Genomic DNA, 27,733 nt, shown 5'->3' on the forward strand with positions numbered 1-27,733 from the left:
ACAGACTTTTCCTATAATCTAGGAAAGTGGAATGTCAGAAGTTAAAATGTGAGAAACTTAAAGTGCTAAAACAGAAGGCACTTCACAAAATTGGTTCACTGAAACAATTTAACATAACCCATTTAATGTCCTTCACTTCAAAATTTGGCAGTGAACGTTTTTTAAAAATTGTAGTGAAAGGTTAAAAACATACAGAAAGCTTCTTGGCAGTAAAGCTTCAGAAAGAAAATTCTGCTAAGTGACAAGCCTGGGTCTGTCGTTCTCTTTTTTTTTAAGTGACCAGAAGACTGCAAGAAAAATGGGAGGGGAGAAGAGGAGAACTTGGGATCTCAAAGCTGAGTTACATTAATGTAACTTGTAAAAAAAATACCAGAGAACACTTTGATAAGAGCCCTTTCTTATGGTTTTGAATTTAAGGTGTTTTGTGAAGTAGGTAAGGAAGCAAAAGGAAATACACTCCCAGAGTCAGTGAACTAAGAGGTTATACATTCATTCTTTAAAATACTTAGGTTATGAAGAAGTCTAGAATGTTATAAAGTTAGAGGTAGATATGACAGTCTGGTTGCCACTGAATCTAATAATTTAGTATCTGCACATCAAAAAGATCACAGACTCCTTCATTATCATCCAGGTTAAAGTTGTAGTCATCTCCAGGAGTAGGAGAGAGTCGTAAGAGAGGAAAAACTGTAAAACAAGAACAGTTTTGTTAATCATAGAATCACAGAAATCTATTATTTGAAATTCTGCCTTGCAACATCCTATAAATTTCAAATCATTTCCAGCAGAAGATAAATAAAAACTTTGATGTCCAGTTTCAGTAGTCCAAAATGTTACAACTTGCTTTGCTTTGGCAGTAGTTATCTGCAAGCACTGGACTGTGCATTGGGGATCCTGGTGCAACTCCACCAAAATAAGGTTTAAAATAATTTAAATGCACAGACGCAATTTATTAACTATGCTTTAAATGAATTTCCTTTGCCATCTTACCTGCAGCAAAGCCAGTGCAGTGTAACAGAGATTAGTCTCCTCTGCTGCAGCAAAGCAACACTTAAGCAGCCTTTGTGTTTCGTACCTAGCAGTGGATCTCTTGTATTATATAGCCTCCATTATTGTAGTAGCTGTGTGCCTCACCATCTTCAAATGTATTTTTCCTGTGAGGTAGGGGCATGCTATTATCCCCCTTTACAGACTGGAAAATAAGGCATGAAGAGACTGAGGCCATGTCTACTCTATGCATGGAAGTCCATCTAAGCTACACAATTTGAGTTATGTTAATAGCATAACTCAAGTTGATGTAGCTTTGATCTACTTACTGCGTGGTCCACACTACATGAGGTCGACTGGAGACATTCTCCCATCGACTCTCCTTACTCTTCTTGATCCAGTGGAGTACAGGAGTTGACAGGAGAGCAATCAGCGGTCGATTATTGACCACCCATGCATCGATCGCTGCAGCATCAATCCTCCGGTAAGTGTAGACAAGCCCTAGGTGACTTGCCCAAACTCACACAGGAAGCCTGCAGCAGAGCAGGAAATTAAACCCAGGTGTCTCCAGGCTAATACCCTGACCACTGAGTCATTCTCTCTCTCACCAACTGGATATTCAATTAGGCCCTGAGCCTGCAAAAAATTGAACACTGGCATCATTTAATGCAAATGAGTAATATCACTGAATCTAAAGGTATTATACATGTATAACATTACTCACACACGTAAGTGCTCGCAGGATTTGGGCCTTAATACCTTGACAGTGACGGTCAGTTTGGAAGGGAAAACAGGTTAGTGATAGAAACTCGAATAAGGGTGTAAAGGGGGAGCTGCAGCAGGAAAGAAGTGGGAGTGAAATAGGTCATGGTTAAAATGGTGCTGGCAGCTCATAGGCGCTGACTCCGTGGGTGCCCCGGGGCTGGAGCACACGTGGAAAAAAAAATAGTAGGTGATCAGCACCCACTGACAGCCCTGCCAATCAGCTCCACCCCCACCCCAGCACCCCCTGCCCACCTTCAGCTCTGCCAATCAGCTCCTCCCACCCGCTGGGGATCAGCTGTTCAGCAGCATGCAGGAGACACTGGGGGCAGGGCACATTCAGGGAAGAGGACTTACAGGAAGGGGTGGAGTGGGGGCAGAGCAGGTGTCAAGCACCGCTGGGGAAATGAGGAAGCTGGGGCCTGTGTGGCAGCTGTTTTAATATCAGATATTTGTAATGAAGTTTGGAATCAGATTTGAACAAACATCTAGGGAAATGGTGAATTCAGATATGAATGACATTTGCCTGCAATAGCAGAAGACTAGACTCAATGACTCAGGAGATCCCTTCCAGTCCTATGTTTCTTTGAATGAATCACATTCTTAAAATATAACTCTGCTTATTAAAAAAAAGATAGGAATGCTAAATGCTTACCATCTGAAGACATCAATTCGTCAATGATATCACTACTAATAGTTCCTGTTAAACACAAAAGCACTTGTTTGTGAAAGTCAACCCAGGCTCCATGCATTAAACAGCTATTGAAATGGAGAGTGTTAGCTGCTAGGCTGCTACATTTATAATTTAATGCTTGCAAGAGCAGTAGAGATAGTCAACCAGACCAGTATCCTACTGGGCTAAAAATAATAAAACCCCTTAACTTTTCCTTCTGGACAGTTTCTGGTGCTATTCTTAGGTTGCACAAACACTTATAACTACAAAGGGAATGTAACCAGTATACCAGAATGGAGCACCTTTATGCGGGATGCACTTTACCCCAAACCAGACAGAAACCACAGCCAAAATGGTGAAAAGAAAAGAGCTGCAGGAGGGAGAAGGGAAAGGCTGCAGACAAGACAAACTGCTGGCCTCTTCTCCCCTGGGAAATCTGCTTTTAGCTTTGTCAGGAAGGGTTAAACTAAAGAAAGTCTGCCTACCTGTGGGCTCATCCATCTTTGCTATATCAAATGAGTTTGGCTTGAGAATACAATTAACATCCAAGGGAAGCAAGGCCTGATAGTCATTTGAGCTAGCAGTAGTTTGTGTTGTATCTGTTGCAAGGCTCGTATACAGCAAGGAGTCCGGAAGGCTAGAGTAAGAAGTTGCTGGAGTTGTATTGTTCTCTTGCATACTGTTGTCTACAATGGCAGAAAAGTACATATTACAAAGTTTGGTATGGTAAACTATACGCACACACCTGTATCTGGCTAAGTCCTACTGGTAGAACATGGCCAGTATTTGAGATGTCATCTCCTTTCAAAAACCAGGCACAGGTCTCAAGGCCCTTCAGAGATTTGGTTCACAATGTAGTATGTTGCTAAACAGCATTTGATTATCTATTAGTGATAAAAACAAGTTCAGGTAATCTCCCTTGCTGAGCCTGCTTTTCACATACAACTGCCTTTTGCAGCAACAGCAGGGACTGTCCTAGTACAAGCTTGTCAAAGGTAAATGTTAAATGTTCAAGCTTTACATTCCAGTAGAGGTTTGAAGCCTTTTTCAGACAGCACATGCAATCACCTTGAGGAACAGCCCAGAGCCCTGTTGTGGGCTAGTTCCTGGATCACTTCTGAAGTGTTTCTGGTATAGGATGATAAATTGCAAGTGGAACAATCCATTTCAACAGAAGTCTGAACATAGAACAGGAAGAGGATAGTGACCTCCCCCTGCAACCTCCAGCCAGCTGATAATAACTCCATTGGGGTCAGGTCTCAGGCTGGCAGCTGCTACATTATGCTAACAGTTGATTCCCTTTCTCTACCCGATCTCTAAACAAATCTCTTTGGGGGTAGGGGGAACAAACCAGGGACCCACCTGATGGTGTATCTGTAACTGGGGTATGTGGTAAATGCTGCTCCTGGTTAATGTCATGCTGCTCTGATGGATTCTCAGTAGATGCAGTAGGTTTTGGGGGAGTCAGTGGAGTTGCAGGTTGAGATGGGGGCTGTGTAAGGTCATCAGGTGGAGGAACTGGAAACACCACAGGTGTGGAGGAACTTGATTCTTTATTAATAAGCAGCACATGGATAGGTCCTGAACTACTCTTTAGACTGATCTGGTATTTCTTTTGTCCGTTTTGTCCCTTTAAAGGTGGCACATTGAAACAACAGTTACAATTCTTTGTGACTGACAATTAAGCCAAGTAACTGCATGCAGCAATTGCCATAGAAAGTAATGGAAATGCATAATTGCCTAAGTAGAAAACTTTTATTTAAGAATAAAATTCTCAAGGTGCTATAGCAAGGTGACATACAATTTTCTAGTCATAAGACCACATTAAGACAGTTCTATGCAAAGTTAACTAACCTCACATATCACAGAAAAAGATTTAAAACCAACCCACCCCATAACCGATAAGATTACAACCCTTCTACATTCTCACATAATTAACAACTGACACATGGCACTCAAGTACAGAATTCTGTGCCATGCTCATGTAATTGAATACAAGCTTAGCTGTGAATCACAGCAGGATTCCCACTAAAAACTGACCACTGGGACATAGCCTCTTTAAAATAATTTTCTCATCTGCAAAATTGTCTTGATTAGAACTAACTGTCCCACCATAGCCAAATCCCTGTGATTCAGTGAACACAAGAAAATTAGTGTTAATGGGGACAATTTCCCTGCAGAATAGTCAACATAAAGCCTTCATGTTAAAGACCTAGTTCTTGTGATTCAATCTGGCATGTGCAGTGCTGCTACCATTGGCTAGTTAATGGGATTAAGTCATTATCTTTCTATTTTGGGAACAGGTGAGATATTTCAGTCATGGAGACAACTCTAATACAAATTATCTGTGTCCACCAGTTCAAAGGACAGTCTCACTAGATTAGCATTGCAGTTCACCTTGTGGCATTTTTTATAACCTCATTGTTTAGTTATGGTGCTTTTTACTCATTCCTTGCTCAAATTAAAATATGAAACGCATCAAATGGAATCACTATCCTCCTACTACTGCACAAAAAATGTTTGCCACTCTTTCCCCACCTATGTAGGCAGCATGAAAAACTGAAAAGCATTGTATCACAGAAATTAAAGACAGCAGAAGGTAAAAAACATGAAGCCAAATAGATTGTCTTAATCCATTGTTCTTTGTCAAAGCAAGTTTGCTCTCTCTATTCTCTGATCCTCTATCTGTTTTTTTACCGCTTCCTCTGTTGTTCTATGTGGATCTGATTTGGGTTTCCAAATTCCCTGGCCCAGCAGGGGTTGGGAAGAGAGGAGCTTGCCACTGAAAGACCACCATTGACAGACTCTGAAGGAAGCACCACTGCTTTTTGCCTGGAGGGAAACAGCAGCTATTGGGCTTTTGCAAGCAGAAGAGAGAAGGAAGTGGAAAACCGAAAGTATCTTGTTTTAACTGAAAGGTCCAATCACTTTTACTCTGCCAAGATGTGCAAAAATGCTGTTTACCCAATATCAGTCCACATCCAATTAGGTGAATCCTAATTTTTTCCTCCCACACAGACGAAGAGACAAACCTTGCTAGCTGCAACACAGGCATCCTTACCCCTCCCTCACCACACATATGTAAGCAAACAGTTTGTACATACCATTTCAGGTATAGGTACTTCTAATTGTGTACCACAAGGTGCTTGAATTGCTAGAAGTGTGTCTCCTGGTGAAGTAGTAATTTAAGAAAATGTTAACCATATGTAATTTTACACATTCTTGGGTTGTGTACACTCAAATGGAATACAGTTCTTCTCTAATGCCACTTCAGCATTAGTTTGATACAAATCGTGCACAATTTGGTGTTCTTCAGGAACAAATTATAACATGAATGAGAGCAAAGCTTGAAGAAAAGCTGTCCATCTTTGTATTCATAACCATGATATCCAAGGACTTAGCTTTAAATGTCCCCAGAACTCCAGCCTCTGTAGATGTACAATTTGGGTGTAGTTACCTTGCACAGTGCACTTGGACACCACTGTTCTTTCTGTAGCTTACTGACTCTTTGAAATACCAGGGGAAAGTCACTTCACTTCTCTGTGCCTCAGTTTCCCACCTATGAAATTAGGATAATTCTTCTTTCCTCTCACAGTATATTGCGAGATAGAATGAGGTTTACAGTGAGAGAAGTGCTAAGTGTTTCCATATTTTATAATTAGTGAACTCTTGTAATAACCTTTTTTCATTTTTGGGTTAAACTCTATAGTACATAGAAGTACATGGTAACAGAGAACATTATCTTGAAGTTCTTCCTCAGGCAAAACTAGAGAAGTTAAAAAAATAAAAAGGCATTTTATGTAACCTAGAATTGTTTTCTAAACTTTGGACCACATTGTCCCCTCTTGTGGAAAAACCAGGAGGGGAACCTGGGAGGGAAATCTCTGCTAGAGATCTTTGCAGAGAGTCTCCCACATTCTCCAGTGGGTGAGAGGTCCCAGTTTTTCACCACCCCCAAATTGCATGGAATAGGAGGAGTCCATGAAAAGAGTGGAGCCATCTGTGCAGATGTTATGTGCTTATTCCCCAGCTCTTGGCTTCCCCTATCCCCAGTAGCATGGCTCCACTGGAACTGTACTGTCAGGGATTCCCCCTGGCTGCAGCTGTCCCCAGAAAATATATGGAAGCCTGGGCCTGAGTTGTCTTTTCTGGGGAACCTCTGGTGGGTCAGACCAACATGTCCTGCCCTGCCCCCCGCATCTCCTACCTCAGAACTTGGACAGGTCCTGCAGAGCCTGCATTAGGAAAAACAATGCCCCGGGGGCAACCAAGCCCCCCTTCCATAACTGCAGATGGAAAAGACACCTAATAGCTCATGTTGCTTCTGTCAAAGTATGTAGTTTCAAAGTATCAAGTAGCTATGTATTGTAAGTTCCATTTCTTACAAACATGATTACACTTGCAAACATTTTCTAAATTCAAAGTAACAATGGGAAAAAAACAGGGATCTAATGTTACAGTGAGGTTTATGTAACAAAATAATAAATACAAATAACGATCCTCATGTTGTAAGAACTTTGCTCAATAGCAGGAATATGGAATCCCTGGTTCTAGATCTTCATTAAATAGCCATTTTGTATTGTAGGATATGTGTTTTTGGCGAGGGGCTGGGGTGAGAGGTATTTGAAAAGATCCCATTTCTAGAGGTTTCAAACAGCAAACAGCTTTCTTTCAAGTCTGATGGTTAATGCATGAAAACATAAGAATGGCCATGCTGGGTCAGACCAGTGGTCCATCTAGCCCACTAAATTGTCTTCCAACAGTGGCTGGCACCAGATGCTTGAGGAAATGAACAGAACAGCGCAATTATTGAGTGCTTCATCCCCTGTCGTCCAGTCCCAGCTTCTGGCAGTCTGAGGCATAGGGACACCCAGAGCATGGGGTTGCGTCTCTAATCATCTTGACTAATAACAAATTGAGGGACCTATCCTACATGAATTTACCTAATTCTTTTTTTAACCCAGTTATAATTTTTGCCTTCACAACATTCCCTGGCAATGAGTTCCAGAGGTTGTTTGTGCGTGGTGTAAAGAAGTACTTCCTTATGTTTCTTTCAAACATGCTGTCTATTAATTTCATTGGGAGACTTCTAATTCTTGTGTTACGTGAAGGAGTAAGCAACACTTTTCTTCACTTTTTCCACACCATTCATGATTTTATGGCCCTCTATCACATCACCCCCTTAGCTGTCGCTTTTCTAAGATGAACAGTCCCAGACTTTTTAATCTCTCTTCCTATGGAAGCCGTTCCATACCCTTAATCGTTTTTGTTGTCCTTCTCTGTATTTTTTCCAATTCTAATATATCTTTTTTAGAGATAGGGCAACCAGAACTGCACACAATATTCACAGTGTGGGAATACCATGGATTTTCTATCCCTTTCCTAATATTCAGTCAGCTTTTATTGACTGCCACTGCACATTGAGTGGAGGTTTTCAGAGAACTACCCACAGTGACTCCAAGATCTTTTTCTGGTGTGGTAACAGCTAATTTACATCCTATCATTTTGTATGTATAGTTGGGATTATGTTTTCCAATGTGCATTACTTTGCATTTCATTTGCCATTTTGTTGCCCAGTCACCTACTTTTAGTGAGATCCCTTTGTAACATTTTGCAGTCAGCTTTGGACTTAACTATCTGAATATATATATATATTTTTATCATCTGCAAACTTTGCCACCTCACTGTTTACCCCTTTTTCCAGATCATTTACGAATATGTTGAACAGCGCTGGTCCCAGGACAGATCCTGGAGACTGGGCTGTTTATCTTTCTTCACTGTGAAAACTGACTATTTATTCCTACCCTATCTGTTAACCATACTGATCCACAAAAGGACCTTCCCGCTTACCCCATGGCTCCTTACTTTGCCTTTGGTGAAGGACCTTGTCAAAAGCTTTGTGAAAGTCCAAGTATGCTATATTCACTGGGTCACCCTTTCCACATGCTTGTTGACCCCCTCAAAGAATTCTAATACATTGGTGAGGCATGATTTCCCTTTACAAAAACCATGTTGACTCTTCCCCAACATACCGTGTTCATCCTATGTGTCTGATAATTCTGTTCTTTACTATTGTTTCAACCAGTTTGTTGGGTACTAAATTTAGGTTTACTGGCCTGTAATTGCCAGGATCACCTCTGGAGCCTTTTTTAAAAATTGGTGTTACATTAGATATCCACCAGTCATCTGGTACAGAAGTTGATTTAAGCGATAGTCTACATACCAGTTAGTAGTTCTGCAATTTCATTTCTGAGTTCCTTCAGAACTCTTGGGTGAATACCATCTGGTCCTGGTGACTTATTACTGCTTAATGTATCACTTTGTTCCAAAACCTCCTCTACTGACACCTCAATCTGGAACAGTTGCTCAGATCTGTCACCTAAAAAGAATGGCTCAAATATCGGAATCTCCCTCACATCCTTTGCAGTGAAGACTAATGCAAAGAATTAATTTAGCTTCTCCACTATGGCCTTGTCTTCCCTGGTTAAACCACCTGCTCCAAACATCTTACAAAAATACAGTCTAGCAGAAACTTACCATTGAAGCAATTACAGATGTCTTCATGAGTGACATATGAAAATGTGATTTATGTCAAGGAAATTTTAAAGAAGTAAGAAGCTGAGATTTTTGCCTAAGGAATGTGAAGTTGATATTTAGTGCCATTTACAAAAGAAGTTTGTGTTCCTACAGTGTGTTGTTTAGGTGAGGTCTACACTTTACATTTGTACTGTTATAGCTAATGTTGGTCAAGAGTGGGATCTGTGACTGACATAACAGTGGCAAAAACCCTTAAGGTGGATGCAGCTATACCAATGCAGAATTGTGTCATTACCACCTATGTGCACATTATAAATGCTTTGCCAATATAGCATTCCAGTATAACTAGATCAGCAAAGCCTTTCAAGCATAGCTTTGGCCTTAGACTACTATTAGAAAGTTTCCAAAATGTTATTTAAATGTATTTCACACATACTATCACCATTTCCTTTTTACTGATAAGTCTGGTTAATATCATATCGCTACGATACAGGATGTCCAAAGCTATCGTGGATCAGCACGAATTCTGGATGAATCCAGGATGAATTCTGCCAGTGACAACATACCCATCAAAAAACTAAATGCAGCCTACAGAATAGTCGAGGCAAGCGGCTTGGAAAAGAAACAACATCCTGTGTTTGTCCTGGATTTAACTCATAGTTACGGGAATTTCTCTATTAAAAATCCTTATGTTGAAGGTTTTACCTGTCAACCGTAAAAATACACAGGTCAGCACTGGAGCTTGGAAAAAGTATTGTTCACTTTACTGAAAAAAATAACTTTGGCTGCTGTGAGTATAGTTAAGAGAAGTCAACAGAACAGAAAGCTATGAGATGTTTTACTGTTTCTGTGTAAAAACTACAGCAAAACCAAGACATTGTCATTATCAAGAGAGAGAATACTGGTTCCCAGATCCACGTTATGTAAGTTTTTCTTCTAAATAATTTAGAACCAAAATGATTTAGTTTTAATGATTTTGTCTGATGGAATTTGGTGCAGTCAAATGATAGTTGCTAACTCTGCCACCATTAACATATAAATTATTTTGTAACAAATGTAAGCCACTAAAATGTAATTTAAAAAATTTAAACCACCAAATAGGAACCTGTTGATGTTGAGAAGCAGGACAGAGAGCTCTGAATATATCTTAATGCAAGGGCATGGCAGGGCTTCCAAAGGTGTAAAACAAGTTCTATTTTAAAAAATTGTGTATATACCCATATCCTCATACACTTACAACAACTTTGAAACCACCTGCTTTCCCTTCCACTTTTAAATGGGTCCTAGTCAAAACTCCTCCTGGAAAATAACATTTTGGGTTTAATCCTGTAATCCCACCACATTCAACTAATAATTATTTCAAACTGAGTACTGCACATGGTGGTTTTTTTAGGACTGGACTTCCCTGAGAGACCATTTGGAGCTACAGAGACAGTGCCATAATTTATATCAACTGTTTTGAAGTTTCATGCAATACGTTCTTAGTCAACGTTTCAACTAGGTTATAACTAATCACTGTAGTTTTCATTTCAAATCTACCCTTTTTCAAATGTAAAAGCTGTTTTCTGAAAGTCATTTTATCTGTAGCGTTTAGAAGTAGAGGCCAGGCACTCTGGGTTTTGTTTTGCTTACTAGGTATTCAGCTTGCAGTATCACACAAGACAAAACTTAGCCTTACATTGTTTTAGATATTTAATTATATCCCAATTACTAAATTATTTTGTTAACGAGGTTTGGTACACTACTCACTATTAGACCTTCTCTGGTGGCTTGGGGTGCCTAATCCCACTCCATTCCCAGCACTCTCAGCAAACTGACTCCACTCAGAGCTTTGCGAAACTGGACCAAACTGTGCCTTCACAATCGATAATTCATTTAAAAATGGATAGTTGCACATGCTAGTCTACACTGGCAATGGTAAAGCGCAACTGTGGGAAATTTAATTATTCCATGGGAAATTTAAAATTTCACTGCTCATTTGGGCCTTAATTCAGCATAGCACTTAAACACATTTAATTGCTTTGCTGATTAGGGACCTTACCTGTTATGTCATCTGTATTGATTGGATTCACTTCAGAACAGCTGTAGTCTATCAGGTTAATGATCTGTCCATTTAAGCAGGCCCTGACGTGATAAAAATCACTGATTTGATTGGAGCGGTTTCTATTGAACAATCATAATACAGTGTTAAGTGCTTTAGAACTACTTATAGATAAGACAGGTTTCACAGTAGCAGCTGTGTTAGTCTGTATCTGCAAAAAGAAAAGGAGGACTTGTGGCACTTTAGAGATTAACAAATTTATTTGAGCATAAGCTTTCGTGAACTACAGCTCACTTCACGAAAGCTTATGCTCAAATACATTTGTTAGTGTCTAAGGTGCCACAAGTCCTCCTGTTCATTTTATAGATAAGAGTGCATTTTCCCCTCTCCAAAGTCTCTAAGAACCTATTTTGTTCAACATCCTCTAAGGGCTTGTCTACACCGGCACTTTACAGCGCTGCAACTTTCTCCCTCAGGGATGTGAAAACACACGCACACACACCCCGCCCCGAGTGCAGCAAGTTTCAGCACCATAAAGCACCAGTGTAGACAGTGCACCAGTGCTGGTAGCCACACTCCCAGCTCTGGTAGCTACACCCCTCGCGGAGGCGGGCTCTTTTAGAGTGCTGAGAGAGCTCTCTCCCAGCACTCTGCCACGATTACACAAGCCACGTTAAAGCACTGCCACAGCAGCACTTTACCACTGCCAGTGTAGACTAGCCCTAAAAATGCTAAATGTGGTTACAAAGTAATGAGCAAACATAGTTTAAACAATATACTTATTACCTGTTTACACACAGGATAATTTCAGTTCCAGTTTCAACAAGCCTGAGGAGTTTATCAACTCATGTATCTTTTCAAAAGATTTAGATAACCTATCCTATGAACGACCAAAGAAGAGTATCCAGGAGTATCCTAAATCTAACAAAACCACGAAAGCAATTAATTTCAGTTAAAGCTAAAAGTCTGGATTTTCTGCATTAAAAAATTACCACTGTGTAAATTTCTGATGGATTATTTCCAGATTACCATTGATACAACCACAGAGGTCAAAACTTGAAAAGACCTATTAAACCAGTGGTTTTCAACCTTTTTTCATCTGTAGACCCCTAAAAAATTTTGAATGAAGGTGGGATCCCTTTGGAAATCTTAGATATAGTCTGTGGACCCCCAAGGATCCAGGGATCACAGGTTGAAAACCACTGTATTAGACCATCCAGTGCCTCTTTCTGCTAATACAAGATTGTTCCCTACAGTATATCTTCCAGCACTTTGTCTAGCTTGGTTTTAAAATGCCACAAGCAAACTTTCTTCTACTCCTTTAGATCTCACTGGGTATTCCACAGCCTAATGGATCTCGCTATTGTCTCATAGCGCTTGCTTCACAAGGTGAGTTAATTTCGCTACCAGTGCAAAAGAAAATTGAAATCATATTTTAACGGAAAAATGCTTGAGACCAATTCCATTTCTTCTAGAGTTAGTAAACCCCCCTTGGTCACCTAGTTCAAGTATCTTCTCACTTCTAGAGCAGGTCATATTATGTGACCAACCTTTTAATATATGACTGGTGCTTCTTTAATTCTATTTCACGAATGCACACAATGTACGTCCCAAAGGATATTGGTTGTTTGTGGAGTCATCCATAACATTTTTGATGCTTTGCTGCAGCCATAATTTTTGCTGATCCAGCTCTTTTTCTTTTAGTTCCAAATCTTCAATTTCTGCTTCAAGATACCTCAGTCTGTCTATGACTTCTTTCGTATTGCAGCCAGCACCTACACCTCTTTTAGAAGGTACAATATTTTATGCAGTCACAATATGTGCAATGATAATGTAAAAAAACTACAGAGAGAGAGAGTTTGAAGCATGGGTATTGCTTTTTTTTTTTTAAACCCACCATATTAATTATATTATGAAATACTAAGAGGTAGTAAAATCCCTGCTTTTCTTTTTTAAGTATAAAAATATTGAAAAATGTTTTAAATGTGGGGCCAACATTAGGATTCCCGTCACTGATTTCCATTTTCAAGGCAGGTGGTGTTTTCTGTGTCAGGACTGTGTACCCAGCTCAATTCCCCCTAGTTAGCTCCTCACACGAGCGATGGAAGAATGGAACATGTTTTCTTATAGGCCGAATCTTAGGCTAGCACACTGCCTGCCTGGTCCTTAGCACTGCTCTGTTCAACTCTACCACACACATCAGAGCCACATCTCCAATCCCTGCCCAAACTCTTCTTGAAGTTCAAAGATTTATTTCTTTTGAGTAGCAAGTTATAAAGTTATGTTATATAAATTTTAGTGCCCATGAAAATGGCCAGATTCACTTTTCAGGACTGTCAATCTAGACACAGTACAATATGAAAAACAGCAATGCTAAATTGCCCCTCAAATATGCTGAAAACCTCAGACTTCACAGTTCAGAGTACTTCAGTCTCTAGCACCATTCAGTTCTTGGCCTCTCTGAAAGCAAGGATGCCAACTGCAGAGAGGACACCTGGTCATTAGGAATTGGATTGAGACCACTGACATATTCTACATAGGCTACCACTGATTACAAAATGAATTTTAATTATTGTTGAATATAGCCAAGGAAAAAGGAATTAGGCCAACTTTTCCCCCCTTGAGAATGTGAAAACTTGCAGAATTGACACTTCTTACTTCCATTGGATGCTGTTTTTTGACTTTTTCTCAATTAAATCTATGCCTTCCAAAACATTGGTGATGTCATAGATTCTTCTTTTTTGTCTCACAGCAAGAGTATCAGCAGCCTGTTAAAAGAACAGAGATAAGTGTCAGCAATCTGCACACCAAGGCAAAAGGCTGGCCCATTAGGCTGCTCACCTGAAGCTCAGCAAGCTTCCTGAGTGCTACAGACTCTAGGTCCCTGGTTTCACAACCTACAGGTCACGACCTTAAACTGGGTCGCCAGAACACTTCAAAGAGTTGCAGGGCTGGCTAGGCTTGGCTCCTTGCTCCCTGTGTTGTGACCTGGTACACAGGGTTGCAGTACCGCTTAGGTTTGGCCTAGCAACTCTTCCGTAATGACAACGGTGGGCAAGCTGGGCGCTATGACCCCATGAGCCAGGCCACAATGTCACTCACACAAATTCCCACTCCCCTCCCCTCCCCCCAGCAGGGTGGCCATGCTAAACCTGAGCAGTACTTTGACACTGGTGTATGTAACACCCAGAGCAGGGAGCCAAGCCCCGCCGCCTACAAGGACAGGAGCCGAGAGGGAACAGCTGATGTCGTGTTCTCCAATAAGTACTGGCCTCCCAAAGTGCATCCTGCTCTGCAACTGAGCAGCACCCCATCTTCTACTCCTGTCCTCCCCACGAAGCTTGCCCCCACCCAATATACCCCTCTCACTCAGCCAGGTGACTTCCCCTCTGTCATGCTACCTATACCCCAACTAATTCCTTCCTCCATTCCCCCCACTTTACCGCCAGGACCTCAAATTCCCCCTACCCCTTGACCCTCTGCTGCCTACGGGTAATGCGTGCGGCTATGTTTTTGGGGGCACTATAGGCTCACTGCCCCTCCCCCACACTGCTTTGACCCCATATCCTTCTCCCCCCCCCAATACCCCATATCCCTCTGCCCCCTCCCACAAAATTCCTTCCCCAGGTTCTCCTCCACCTCTGACATGGGCCATATGCGGGGACAGTGTGTTTTGGGGGGATTATCTTGGCTCACCCCCCCATCCCCAGTTGCTGGGGTTCCAGCTATTCACATCTGGCTGGAGCATCTGGAATCTTAGCTCTGAGCTCCTCTGTCCCTGTCCGACATCCCCCTGCCCCCTGGAGGAGGGAGGCCTCTGGGTTGCAACAAATCATCAAAGTTTACAAATGGTCCTGAACTCAAAAAGATTGAGAAACACTGCTCTAGTCATAATTCTGAAGGGAAAGGGTTCACTATTCAACACTCACAGATGTCCAATTATACATTTTTAAGGCCCTCAGTTTTCAGTTTTTACCAATTTTTAATAAAAAACAATTCCCAGTTCTTACAAAAGCTATTATTCAGGTTTTACAGATATTAACCCAAATTTTGGACCACTTAAGTACATGAAAAGTACTGATTATGTTAAACACATCTACCTAATGGACTGGATTTTCTTATGTTAATAATAAAATAGTCTGACTGTAAATGCAAGGCTGTCTGTTAAAGTCAGTCAACGTAGTGGAAGATACGCACATGTACATGAATGCGTGTGTGTATGCACAGTTAATGTACAGCTAATGAAATGAACCAGCATTAAACTGCTTTTACTTTCACTACTATTATCTTTCTATTGGTTGCTTCTTCTTTCCTTCCATCCCACAATATTAACTGCTAATATTTACCTAAAAAACAACTGACTGATTTTTTTGTATCGGTTTTCACCCATTTTTTAAATTTTTGTAACAAACACTGATAAATTCGTGAGAAACATTAAACAAAACACAAACCACAGGCCTTGCACATTCTGCACCACTGTCCTTCAAGATCAGAGTCCCTGGCTAAGTCCAGCCAAACTCCATACAAAAATGGCACGCAGGGCTCTACAGTCCATGCTCAGAGAAACCGCCAGTTACCTCAACATAGGGGCCAGTTATTCCGTGGCCAGCTGGGTATATGCCATGCAGGAAAGAGTACAAAGGTGCTGTGCATGTCCCAAATATTAAATAACCAATCCCTCTCCTTCCCCCCACCCCCATAGAAAAGTCTGAAAATTTCTTTTTGGAAGGTGGAGAATGAGAATATGGAAGGAGGAGGGCAGTATCTCTCTGCAACAATAACCAAATAAACCCTCAGAGTAGAGGAGGCTAGAAAGAAGTCTACCTCCTCTGGTGACTTTGAAAAACTAATCCAGTTCTATGATGGATTAACTCATGTTCACCTTAGAACCACACATCACGGAGTAGTTAAAGCCTCAATAACCAGGGGTAGTCTAGCCAAAGGATTTTCAGTGTATCTTGTGTGATATAAAATGGAGCAGCTACCTTCTGTTAATATATTTCTGGATCCCACCATTGGACCTTCTCTCCAAATCACTGAGGAAACACTTATAGAGCGACAAAGCAGATTGACTCTTCATGTGTTCCATTAGAAATGTAGAAATCATGAGACATAACAGAGTGTAGCAACTTTATAATTAAGAATGCCTTTAATACAGACCCTTGTATTAAGAATGTAATACACAATTAGAATTGGGAGTAGAAGTGATTTTGCTTTTATATAGCGTGTTCCATACTAAAGCTATCTAAACACATAGAAAGAAATGAGATAGAAACATAGCACAGCAACTTAATGGACAAATGTTGAAGCCATTACACACTTAGCAATAGCTCATGGCTTTGGACAATTGAAATGTTTCACTAGAGAACAGAAATGTTGATTACGTCTCCAGAATTATCCCCAACCTTTTTCAAAAGGCTTAGTAAGCTTAACTTCTACCTGGAAATCCAGCAAAGATAGGTAGAAAGAATCTCATTTTAAAAGGTGGGGCAGGGGCAGGGCCTCATGGAAGAGGTGGAGTGGGGGTGGGGCCAGGGGCAGCAAGGGTGTCAGTGATGCGGCCCTCGGGCCAATGTATTAGTCTTCATGTGGCCCTCCTGGTAACTTGTGTTTGAGATCCCTGCCCTAACCTAACTATGTCTGAGCTACTGAAGTCCTCAAATCGTGGTTTAAAGACTTCAAGGTGCAGAGAATGCTCCAGCAAGTGACCCATGCCCAACGCTGCAGAGGAAGGTGAAAAACCCCCAGGACCTCTGCCAATCTGCTCTGGAGGAAAATTTCCTCCCGACCCCAAACATGGCGATCAGCTAAACCCTGAGCATGTGGGCAAGACTCACCAGCCAGACACCCAGGAAAGAATTCTCTGTAGTAACTCAGATCCCACCCCATCTAACATCCCATCACAGGCCATTAGGCATATTTATGGCTAATAGTCAAAGATCAATTAATTGCCAAAATTAGGCTATCCCATCATACCATCCCCCTCCATAAGTTTATCAAGCTTAGCCTTGAAGCCAGATATGTCTTTGCCCCCACTGCTCCCCTTGGAAGTCTGTTCCAAAACTTCACTCCTTTGATGGTTAAAAACCTTCATCTAATTTCAACACTAAACTTCCCGATGGCCAGTTTATATCCATTTGTTCTTGTGTCCACGTTGGTACTGATCTTAAATAATTCCTCCCCCTCCCTGGTATTTATCCCTCTGATATATTTATAGAGAGCAATCAATTCTCCCCTCAGCCTTCTTTTGGTTAGGCTAAACAAGCCAAGCTCTTTGAGTCTCCTTTCATAAGACAGGTTTTCCATTCCTCGGATCATCCTAGTAGCCCTTCTCTGTACCTGTTTGTTTGAATTCATCCTTCTTAAACATGGGAGAGCAGAACTGCACACAATATTCCAGATGAGGTCTCACTAGTGCCTTGTATAACGGTACTAACACATCCTTATCTCTACTGGAAATACCTTGCCTGATGCATCCCAAGACCGCATTAGCTTTTTTCACGGCCATCCTTACTTATATGATCATACACTATTTTTTCACAGGACCTCTGACTCATTCAGTGCAGAGGATGGACTATGCTCACTTAATGAGCAGCTATTCAATATTCTGTTTTCTCCTTGTTGTTTAATGTGTGCCCTATGCCTTATTTACTGCACAATATTCAAACCCTGCTCTAAAGCCAGAATTAATTTCCTCATAGGTTTTTCTATGGCATTCATCATTATAATATTTGACTGCTTCATAGATTCCAAGGCCAGAAGGGACCATTGTGACCATCTAGTCTGAACTCCTGTGTAACAGAGGCTACAGAACTTCCCCACAACATTCCTAGAGCAGATCTTTTAGAAAAACATCCACTCTTGATTTAAAAGTTGTCAGCGACGGAGGATCCACCACAACTCTTTGGTAAGTTGTCCCAATGGTTAATCACTCTCAACGTTAAAGATTTCAGACTTATTTCCAGTCTGAATTTGTTAAGCTTCAGCTTCCAGCCATTGGATCCTGTTACACCTTTCTCTGCTAAACTGAAGAGCCCATAATTAAATATGTTCCCCATGTAGGTACTTATAGACTGTAATCAAGTCACCCCTTAAGCTTCTCTCTCCGTTAAGCTAAACTGTTTAAGCTCATTGAGCCTATCGCTATAAAACACATTTTCTAAACCTTAAAGCATCTCACGGCTCTTCTCTGAACCCTCTCCAATTTATCAATATTATTTAATTAATGTTTACAACTCCTTGTAAAGTGGGGGTGTTGGTGCATGGGGGAAGGGGGTATTATCTCTATTTACAGATGAGGACCTGAGGCACAGAAAGTATGTCTACACTACAATCAGTTAGTCTCTAAGGTGCCACAAGTACTCCTTTTCTTTTTACTACAATCAGATGGTGTGATTGCAGCACCTGCAGACATACCAAAGCATAGGCAACTTCACCCACTAGCTCTGCCCAGCCAGGACCCTGGGTACATACTCTAGTGACCACTGCTGAGTCTCCGCTTCTATTATTACTCAAGCTAGCTTTGATGTAGCTAGATGAAAATTAGCTCAGGTATGTACACATATGCTGCAATTATACCTCTCAAATTGCAGTGTAGACATACCTAATGAGATTAAGGTCAAAAGCAGCCACTAATTTTGGGTGCTAAATTTAACACATCTAAGACTGATTTTTCAGAGTACTTAGCAGTATATAGCACTTTCTAGGTTCAAAGCACAGTTCCCATTGACTTCAGTTGCAGCTGTGTGTGCTCAGCTCTTCTGCAGATCAGACCCCAGGGTCTCATGTCAGGAAACCAGAAAATGAGGAACACACAATTAGCAACCACCTGTGAAAAGCATGGTTTAGGTGACTCAACTAGCATCACATATGAACTCAATGGCAGAGGGAGGGCTAGAATCCAATTCTCCAAGGCAGTGTTCAGCTGCCTTAACCATGGGACCATCCTATCACTCCTGAAATCCCTTGCCTCATTCACAACACACCTTCCAACTTCCACACCAAATAAAGCAGGGGTCCTACAGACAACAGTTTCCTTCACTACACAACTCTGAATGATACCCAGAGGAGGTCCAGCCTGTGCACTGATGGAGACAGAGATCCCTGTGGACAAAATGGTACATGATCATATAATCAAAGACTTTTCACTAATAATAGCCACAAGAAGGAGCATCACCAGCAGGAGAGTGAATTTGTGTGGGGGGGTGGAGGGTGAGAAAACCTGGATTTGTGCTGGAAATGGCCCACCTGATGATCACTTTAGATAAGCTATTACCAGCAGGACAGTGGGGTGGGAGGAGGTATTGTTTCATATTCTCTGTGTATATATAAAGTCTGCTGCAGTTTCCACGATATGCATCTGAGGAAGTGAGCTGTAGCTCACGAAAGCTTATGCTCTAATAAATTGGTTAGTCTCTAAGGTGCCACAAGTACTCCTTTTCTTTTTGCGAATACAGACTAACACGGCGGTTACTCTGAAACAAGAAGGTGAGTTAAGGTTAAACAGGCAAACTTAATAATAGTCCTTTAATTTAGTTTTTGGGTAATTTCCTAGGATTTTTAAATAAGCAAACTGAAAAAAACAAATTTTATCATGTGGCATCTTATTGAGACCCACATAGGTCATCAGCTGGGTTGGAACCTTTACACCTTTGTCACTTGAGCTGACAGAGTAACTGACAGAAGTAATAAGTTGTCACCTTCTAAGCTAGGGGGGAGGAGACACTTTGCCAAAGGGTTTCACTCCTATTTGCTGACAGCAGAGGAATGGTGAACTCAGGAATCCTAGGTTTTGTTCCAGGCTCTGGAGGGGAGTGTGGGCACAGACTCTTTTGCCCATTCCTCCCAGTGTGTGAGCCCTTCTACTCTGTCCTCTTCAACCTATCCTTGTCCTAGTTCTATCTCTTCCCTACTCCAGGCTCCTTATCCCAGTCCCATTCTCCTAGCCTACCCAGAGTCAATCTCCATTCCTCAGGACTCTCATCCTAGTTCCAATCTCCTTGCCCAGTCAGTCCTACTCTTACCCCTCTATACTCTCCGTCCCACTCTCTTTCTCCATCCAGTACCACTTCTACTCTGCACATCTTTTTAGCCAATGTTTCTCTCCCTTCTCCTGGCTTCCAGTCACCAACACCCCACACCTACCCATGTTCCCTGTCCCCACTGGCTCCCAGTCCTACTATCATCCTCTTGGCTCCTTGCCCCAGTTTCTTTACCCAGCCAGTACCAGTTTTACCCTACACCCTGGCTCCTCATCAGATCTGTCTTTCTTCCCCCCGGGCCTTGATTCTTAATCCCTGTCTCTCACCACATACACCTACTGGCTCCCAGATCCAATCTCCTTGCCCAGCCAGTTCCAATGTCCTTCCTGCCCTTGCTCGCAGGCCCAGTTCCCCCCTCTATTTCCCAGCCTCCTTGTCCCAGTATATCCCTTCAAGCCCAGCTCTTCTTCCCTTTATGTTTGCATCAGATAGATTCCTCCTGCTCACTGTCTGGGCAGGAGACTGATTTCCTGCTTTTAGTTCCAGTGCCCAGACCTGGCCCAAAGCGGCCCAGATCTGTAACTGCAGGGAAAGTCCTATTCAGGCCCCGACTGGAGGATGCCCTGTGTGGACACAATCTTCAGGGAATTTAGCTGCTAAAATGTAAGATGACTGGCCATACATGAGCTGCAATTTTTCAAAGGCTTATAACTTGGTCAAATGTGGGTGGATTTTCAGGGGGACATCAAAAGACATTCCTGATTTAAAGGCTACCCCCTGCCAAATTTCAAGTCCCTATTCCAAAGCATGGGGGCAGGGAGGGTGGCACTAGGGCACCAGAGTTCTATAACATGGACAAAATATATTTTTTTCTAGCTTCAGTTTTGGAAATAGATGAACAGTTTTGGTTGAAATTTTCAAAAAGAAATTCAGCCTGAGCCAGACACTCAGTATGGAACATCTCAGCCCAAATGGTTAAAATTGTAAACAGGACCTTACAGTGGGAAGTGTTGGTCAACTTTAATAGTAGGCAATGCTACAAAAATCACACAGGGCATATTTTTTAATATAACAGCTGTGCTGGAACGGTCTATTCTAGATTTATATTTAATCATTTATATATTTATGCATCACAAAAATTCATTTTTATGTAACAAAGAATTCTGCTGCATAGCTGAATTAAAACCCATCCCCATACTTGCAGAAGAATGGAGTTAATGGTGGTCTTTATTACCACCTCTCGTTAAAAAAAATATCCATTTTATACTGTTAGTCTGAGCTAGCAGACTGGTCTCAAATGCATTGCCCCATCCCCCATCCAAAAATACACCCTTCTAAAATAAAAGGGGTTTGAAAATTGTATATGGCAGATGATTCAGAAAGAGCCCATCTACAAGAGGAAAGTGACCTATTTCTGACAAAATTTTTCAGCAACGGGTTTATACTGTCCCCATCATGCTCCAGCACACAAACTTGTGAAAACCCTTTAGTTGATACTACAGGCAGGACAAAACTGGTTTCAACACAATTACAGAACTCATGAAAAATGCCATGTTCCACTAAGTTTTAATAACAGGGAGGTAAAACTTTCAAAAGCACCTTAAGAGTCTAAGTCCTATTAACTTTCAATAAGACTTAGGCTGTTAAACAGTTAAGTCACTTTCAAAATTGGAACTTGGGTGTTTTTGAAAATTTTACCTAAGACTTCTCCACAATTCTCCCACTGTTGGTAGCACTGCCACAGGGAACCAGATGTGCCAAGGTGGCTCACAACAGGCCTGGTCTACAAGAAAAAAGGCCATTTCACTTTAGTTGGGATCAGCTCTCCTTTCTCCCCCTCCAAATTTCTCATATTTGGAATTGCTCAATAAAATATCTTTAGTGGAAAATAGCTGCACAGTAGTCACTGTTTCTAGTAACTCCTCCCATTTTAAATAAGTATAAACCCAGGCAAATATTACTTGACTTTCTCTTACGAAGGTTTGTGACTCGCAGACAAATACACAGCATGATGCACAGATTCTGTGAATATTTAAACTGTGACCCATTTTATGCTTCCAAGGAAGTTTTAAAAAGTAGTTCATTGGTATTTGGTTGAAATTAGAATCCAGGCACATTTATCAAAGCAGGGGCAGCATCAGCATACCACTAGTTATGAGAAGTAAGGAGTATGCTGCTTCCCTGCCCCTTAAAAAAATATAAACCTCAGACAACTCAGCTCTGCTCTTCTTGCTCGCTGTAGCACACAATGTGTGCACTTGCATTTCTGCAAGCATTGCTTTTTACCTGACTGCCACGAGGAACCATTTCCGGTGTGATTAATTTAGTCTCTCTTTTCTTGTTTCTACTTTTCCAGTGGGATTTTTTTGTTTTGGAACCTCCTTTCCCTCCTCATCTTTCTTCCCTTCTCACTTCTTCACTGATAATTTTCTTTCATCTCCTTGACCAGGCTTGTCTACTCACACAGTTATTCCAAGATAACATCACAGATGGGGATGGATATTATTCTGGAATAAGAATGTCCACACATGAAATGACTGAAAAATAACTGTTGCATTTTAAATTCGCACCCTCCTTTAATCCAAATTAATTTTGAAGTGTAGACAAGCTCCCAGTTCTCCCCCCACAGTCCATCTACCTCTAAATGTTAACAAGGTATGTGTCTAATGCTAGAACTATTGCCAATGACAGGCATTCAGAGCCATCTAAAGAGAGAACTGCTCCTAGTGACCACTTATGGGATAGTGCACCAGAACCTAATGGGGGTGGGAGAAGGAAAAAGAATGACAAGACAACAACTGTGCAGTATCACATGCCCAAATCATAATCCCACAGCCAGTTTAACTGTGATTTTCAAGCTTTTTAAGTCCTGCTAGTGGACTACGGGTAGAGAGCCAGCTCCTCTTCCTCTTCATATTCTGCTGCTAAATCAGGAAGCTAAAAACACATTTATTTAATGCCTTCTAAGTATTATTTTCCATATAAACAACTGGTATAGTTGTCACAGAAGAGTTACTGAAATGGTAAGTGATTTTGAATGGGAGGATAGGCGGCTCACAAGACAATGTCTCTCTAAGATGTGGAACCCCTGGCCTTATAAAGATACCTGCTACTGGAACTAAAATTCATGAGCCACCTGCCTACAGAAATTCTGTAACTCCCTGAAAATGTAGCTATGGTATGCAACTTGGTTTCTACTTTTCTTAATAGAGACATGTATAACTGCTTTACAGCAGATACTGGGGTAAACAGATGTTCAGTTTGATTGGTCATGAAAGTACTAAACATTTATTTAGCACAGACTGTGCTTTAATAAAGTTTACTACTATCTTCTACTCATACTTAACAGCTCAGCAAACAAAATGTGTAAGAAAACAGTTTCTGACTTAAACCTAGAAAACCTGCCACGATGGTGAAAGTAGTAGTAAGATTTAAACCCGAGCCTTAATTTTCATTCTTCACTCAAATTTTCTTTGTTTTTCTGGGTAAAAACAGACAAAACTTTAAATATCAATCATCACTACTACTATACTACCATGACCCTGAAAGAGACAACATGAAAAAGTGGACAACAGACAGACAACTCAGGACTTGTGTATACATCGAGTTATTCAGGATATCTACTGTGGAAGAATTCCATGTGTGGACACAGTTATTCAGGAATAAGAGTGTCCACACATGGAGTTATGCCAAAATAGTTATTCTGCTTTAAATTCATAATCTACCTTATTCCAGAATAACTTTAACATGTAGACAAACCCTTAGATACTATGGTGATGAGAGTTAGAAATACTAAATAAATTAACCCTAATACTTTTGGGGAGCCATTATGGGCCATAATGTAAATATATTAGTGTTCAAAACAAATCTCCTTTTGCTCCATCATCTTTGGAACCATCATTACTGACTTTTATACTTTCCACTTCTCAAACTGTCTCAGAGGATATCAAAGTTCATGACAGATAATAAAGTAAACTTCACAGCAGCCCCTAAGGCAGGGATGTTCTATGCTTATTTTACAGACGAAAAAGTTAAAGCACAAAAAGGCTTACTGACTTGTCCAGTATCACATAGGAAGTCTGTGGTACAATCTGGGACAGTCCTAATATCTTCCGGCTACCCTCCAAGCTTCCCTTGAAAAGTTTCATTTTCAAGTCAGACCCAGCACTTTAGTCATTAGCATTTCTAATCTAATGCTGATGCACAATACTAAACACTAAGAAAAAGTACATTTTCTCCACCATAAAACTCCAAAAAGAACAGTTGATGTTTATTATTAATTATATGGGAGCACAAAATTTTCTAGCTAACCTCTACTGTATTTTGCACTAAAAACAGTACATGAGATCTCAGTCAATTGGCAAAAATTAATTTTCATTGTACATGTTATTTCCTAATTAGAGAAAAGGTGGGTAAGGTAATATTTTTTTATTGGACCAATTTCTGTTGGTGAAAGATCCTGAAGGAGAGCTCCTCATAGCTTGAAAGCTTGTCTCTTTCACCAACAGAAGTTGGTCCAATAGAAGATATTACCTCACTGACCTTGTCTCTCTAATATCCTGGAGCCAACATGGCTACAACAACATAGCAAATAAATTATGTAATTAGGACAGTTTGGGCAAAATTATCCATCCTTTTTCAAGAGATTCATCTGTAGGTAATACGAATTTTCCATCTTCAATAGTTCTTGAGTGTCCACCTGGCTGTAGGGATAAATCCTGCTTCCACTAAAATTCTGTTACTGACTTCAGTGGAATCAAGATTTGATGTCTGAACATCCTGCTTCTTCCTTCTGTGAAGATTTTCTTCAATAAGTAGTCTCCAAGTCACTTCAAACTAGGGTGACAAGACGTCCTGATTTTATAGGGACAGTCCCGATTCTGGGGTCTTTTTCTTATATCTGTTTCTATTACCCCCCCACCCCGTGTCCCGATTTTTCACACTTGTTGTCTGGTCACCCTACTTCAAACACTAAACAGTTTAAAAGACCTCAGCAAACACAACCTCTTGACCAGCAAAGCATCACGCAACATACAACTTCTTTGTGGTACAGTTAAATCAAGGATCTCTGACAAACTCCAAATATGAGATCTCTGGCAATAGTTGGATACATCTGATTGGGTATCAAGACAACTACTTTACGTCACACCATTTCAAAATCACTTCAATTTGGGCTGCTCATAATTTATGGCTTGAACAAGTGCTGAAATGAGTTAAAGGGATACTATCAACTTTGAAACTGAATATTTTTAAGTTTCTGATTGAGCTCCATTGAAATAGTACGTCCTGAAAAGTTTTGTTTTGTATTGTTTAAAAGTCCTTTTGTTCATTAAAATTACCTGTTTTTCTGCTCTCCTATTGACATTTAAGGGTCTTTTCAACAAGGGAAAAACTGTTTATATAGGGAGATAGTGAAAGTGACAATACGCATTGTTATCAAATGCACAATGTGAGCAAACCAGAAGGAAAAAGTGTTCACTAAACTGTTTCAGTTAAGGTAATCTTGGATATTATTTTAAAAAAGTTAATACATTTTTAAATGAATTAGCTGGAAGTCACCTGATTTTCTTCTGTGCAAATGCAAAAACCAAAAGATAGTAATTTTCTATCAGCAAAATCAGAGTTTGCAAGTACAACATAATATTAAAATGTATCACACGACATTCCCGAATTTCCAATGGAGGATGTAATGTACAGAATAGGATCTTCCTTTTACACAAAATTTTCTAGTATCTCTGTCAGTCATAGGTAGAAAACAGGCAAGGAAATTTTAGATGCCAATAACTGCTTTTCTGAGGTTTCTGTGAACATATGTGTAAGTCACACAAGTTCTGAATTCTATAATCTGCATTCGCTGATTAAATTTCAGCCATCTCACAAGTGCTTCCATTAAAATAACTCCAGAACAAATGAGATACACAAACTGCCTTTTTTCTAAAAATGGAAGTTAGAAGCACTAGTAATGCATAAACATAAATCCAGAGTGGCCAGAGCTCTACAACACAACCCAAATTATGGAGACTAGAGATTCAGTTCATCATGATCTGGCAGGCGGCCTCACCATGCCCTCTTGAACTAAGTTGGGGCTACACCTTATGCAGAGATCTGTCTCCACGAGTGCTCACCCAAGGGTAAGGTGCCTACAATCTGTTCCATTCTGTACCTATTAAGAGAGCCTTTTGGTCTCTTGGAAAGTTGAAACCTCTTGGCTCGTCAAAAAATGACCATCCAATCCCTGAAATAAATCATGCAACAGAGAAAGCCTTACAAGTACAGACCAGCACAAGCCTTATACCAGTGGTCCCCAAACTGTGGGGCATGACTGCACCCCTAGCAGGGCACTGAGGAATGTTCAGGGGGGCACGGGTTGGGCCCAGCCCCCACTGGGGTCAGGGAAGGAATACCACACTTCCAGCCCCGTCTGCCCCCAGACCACCTCCAACCCTTGCCTCACTCCTCCCCCAACCCTGTTCAGCCCCTAGTCCTCTCTGCCTCCAGACACAGATACACTAATAAAGGCGTTTTTACTCTCTGCTTGGTTCTCAGACAGAAAAGGTTCTCTTTTGCAACCTGGGCTGGCCTCGGTCACAGCTGATTCATGCCACCTGTTGGGGCTCCACAGATCCTACCAACTTACAAGCCAGCCCCATTACACTGCAGGGGAACTGGAAAGGAAGAAAACACTTGCTCTGACAGGACTCCACTCTCCCTTGGGAGAGGATCCTGCTTGTGTTCCAGTCCCTGCCAACTGCAACCTTTTCGCACTTTGATTGAGAAAGGAGTCTTAATACAGCTTTTAGTTTCTCTCTGGAAAGTGAATGGGGGAAAGTTATAGTTTGTATAGAACTATGGGAAATAGCGCATGAGAAAGAAGCCTGTCTATTCAAACACACACCACTTTCAGTTCCAGAGACCCCCATGCCTTTTCCCATATTCAACCCCCTACACAGAGACTAACTCCAGACTCCCCATCCCAAAACACATTACACCCTCCAATGACGTTCAGCTCCACATCCACCCCACCACTGGGCCACCTCCACTGCAAAGACCACCCAGATCCACCACACACAGGGAGACCCCTCTCACAAACAGGGTCCTCCCCGAAAGATACTCCTCCTTACAGGTGGGCCCACCTAGGCAGGGACAAGCAACCACTCCGTCAGAGTCACACACACACTCCCCCGCACGCTACACAGGTCTGGACACCCCCTCCTCAGCCCCTTCACCCCCCCCCCGCCGCCGCCGCCGCCACTCTCCTCAGGGCCCCCGGGCAGGTCAGCCCCTCGCGTTCACATGGAGAACACCCCACCCCCCACTCACACTCACTCCATCAGCCCCTTCCAGATCCCAGCCTAGCCCAGGAACCCCCATGCAGACCGCAACCCCTCAGCGGCTTCCCTCCAGATCCGACCGACCGCCCGCCCCCTGCCAGGCAGACCCGGCCCTGCCCCGCGCACCCACCGCTTTCAGGTCCAGCACGCCGTCCTTGGCCTCCTGCAGCAGCGACACGAACTTGGTGGTGAGGAGCCCCAGGCTCTTCTCGTGCCGGCTGCTGCTGCCGCCGCCGCCGCCTGCCGCCGGGGCCCCCGCGCTGCTGCTGCTGCTGCTGCTGCTCACCGCCTCGGCCAGAGCGGCCATGCTGCTGCCCGCCCTCCAGCGAGCGGGGCGTCCCCGGCGGCAGCGGCGGCTGCGGCACCACGTGTCCCGGGAGGCCCCGGCCACAACAATCCGAGCCCTGCAGGAGCCCCAGGGCCG

The 27,733-nt window shown here is 41.9% G+C and overlaps 1 protein-coding gene across 1 annotated transcript; it reads right to left on the reverse strand.

The window, feature by feature from the left end:
• Window positions 1–31: 31 nt before the first annotated feature.
• Window positions 32–27,733, reverse strand: E2F5 (E2F transcription factor 5). Its single transcript, XM_084620261.1, has 9 exons — window positions 27,440–27,733; window positions 13,656–13,765; window positions 12,617–12,780; window positions 8,957–8,998; window positions 5,524–5,588; window positions 3,782–4,049; window positions 2,905–3,105; window positions 2,402–2,446; window positions 32–684 (listed from the first exon to the last, which is right to left on the reverse strand). Exons 1-9 carry the CDS (start codon window positions 27,614–27,616, stop codon window positions 575–577), a joined length of 1,182 nt encoding a protein of 393 aa, XP_084476387.1. The 5' UTR covers window positions 27,617–27,733; the 3' UTR covers window positions 32–574.

The sequence above is a fragment of the Lepidochelys olivacea genome, assembly GCF_965140295.1.
Source record: "Lepidochelys olivacea isolate rLepOli2 genome assembly, chromosome: 2".
Taxonomy (NCBI): Eukaryota; Metazoa; Chordata; order Testudines; family Cheloniidae; genus Lepidochelys; species Lepidochelys olivacea.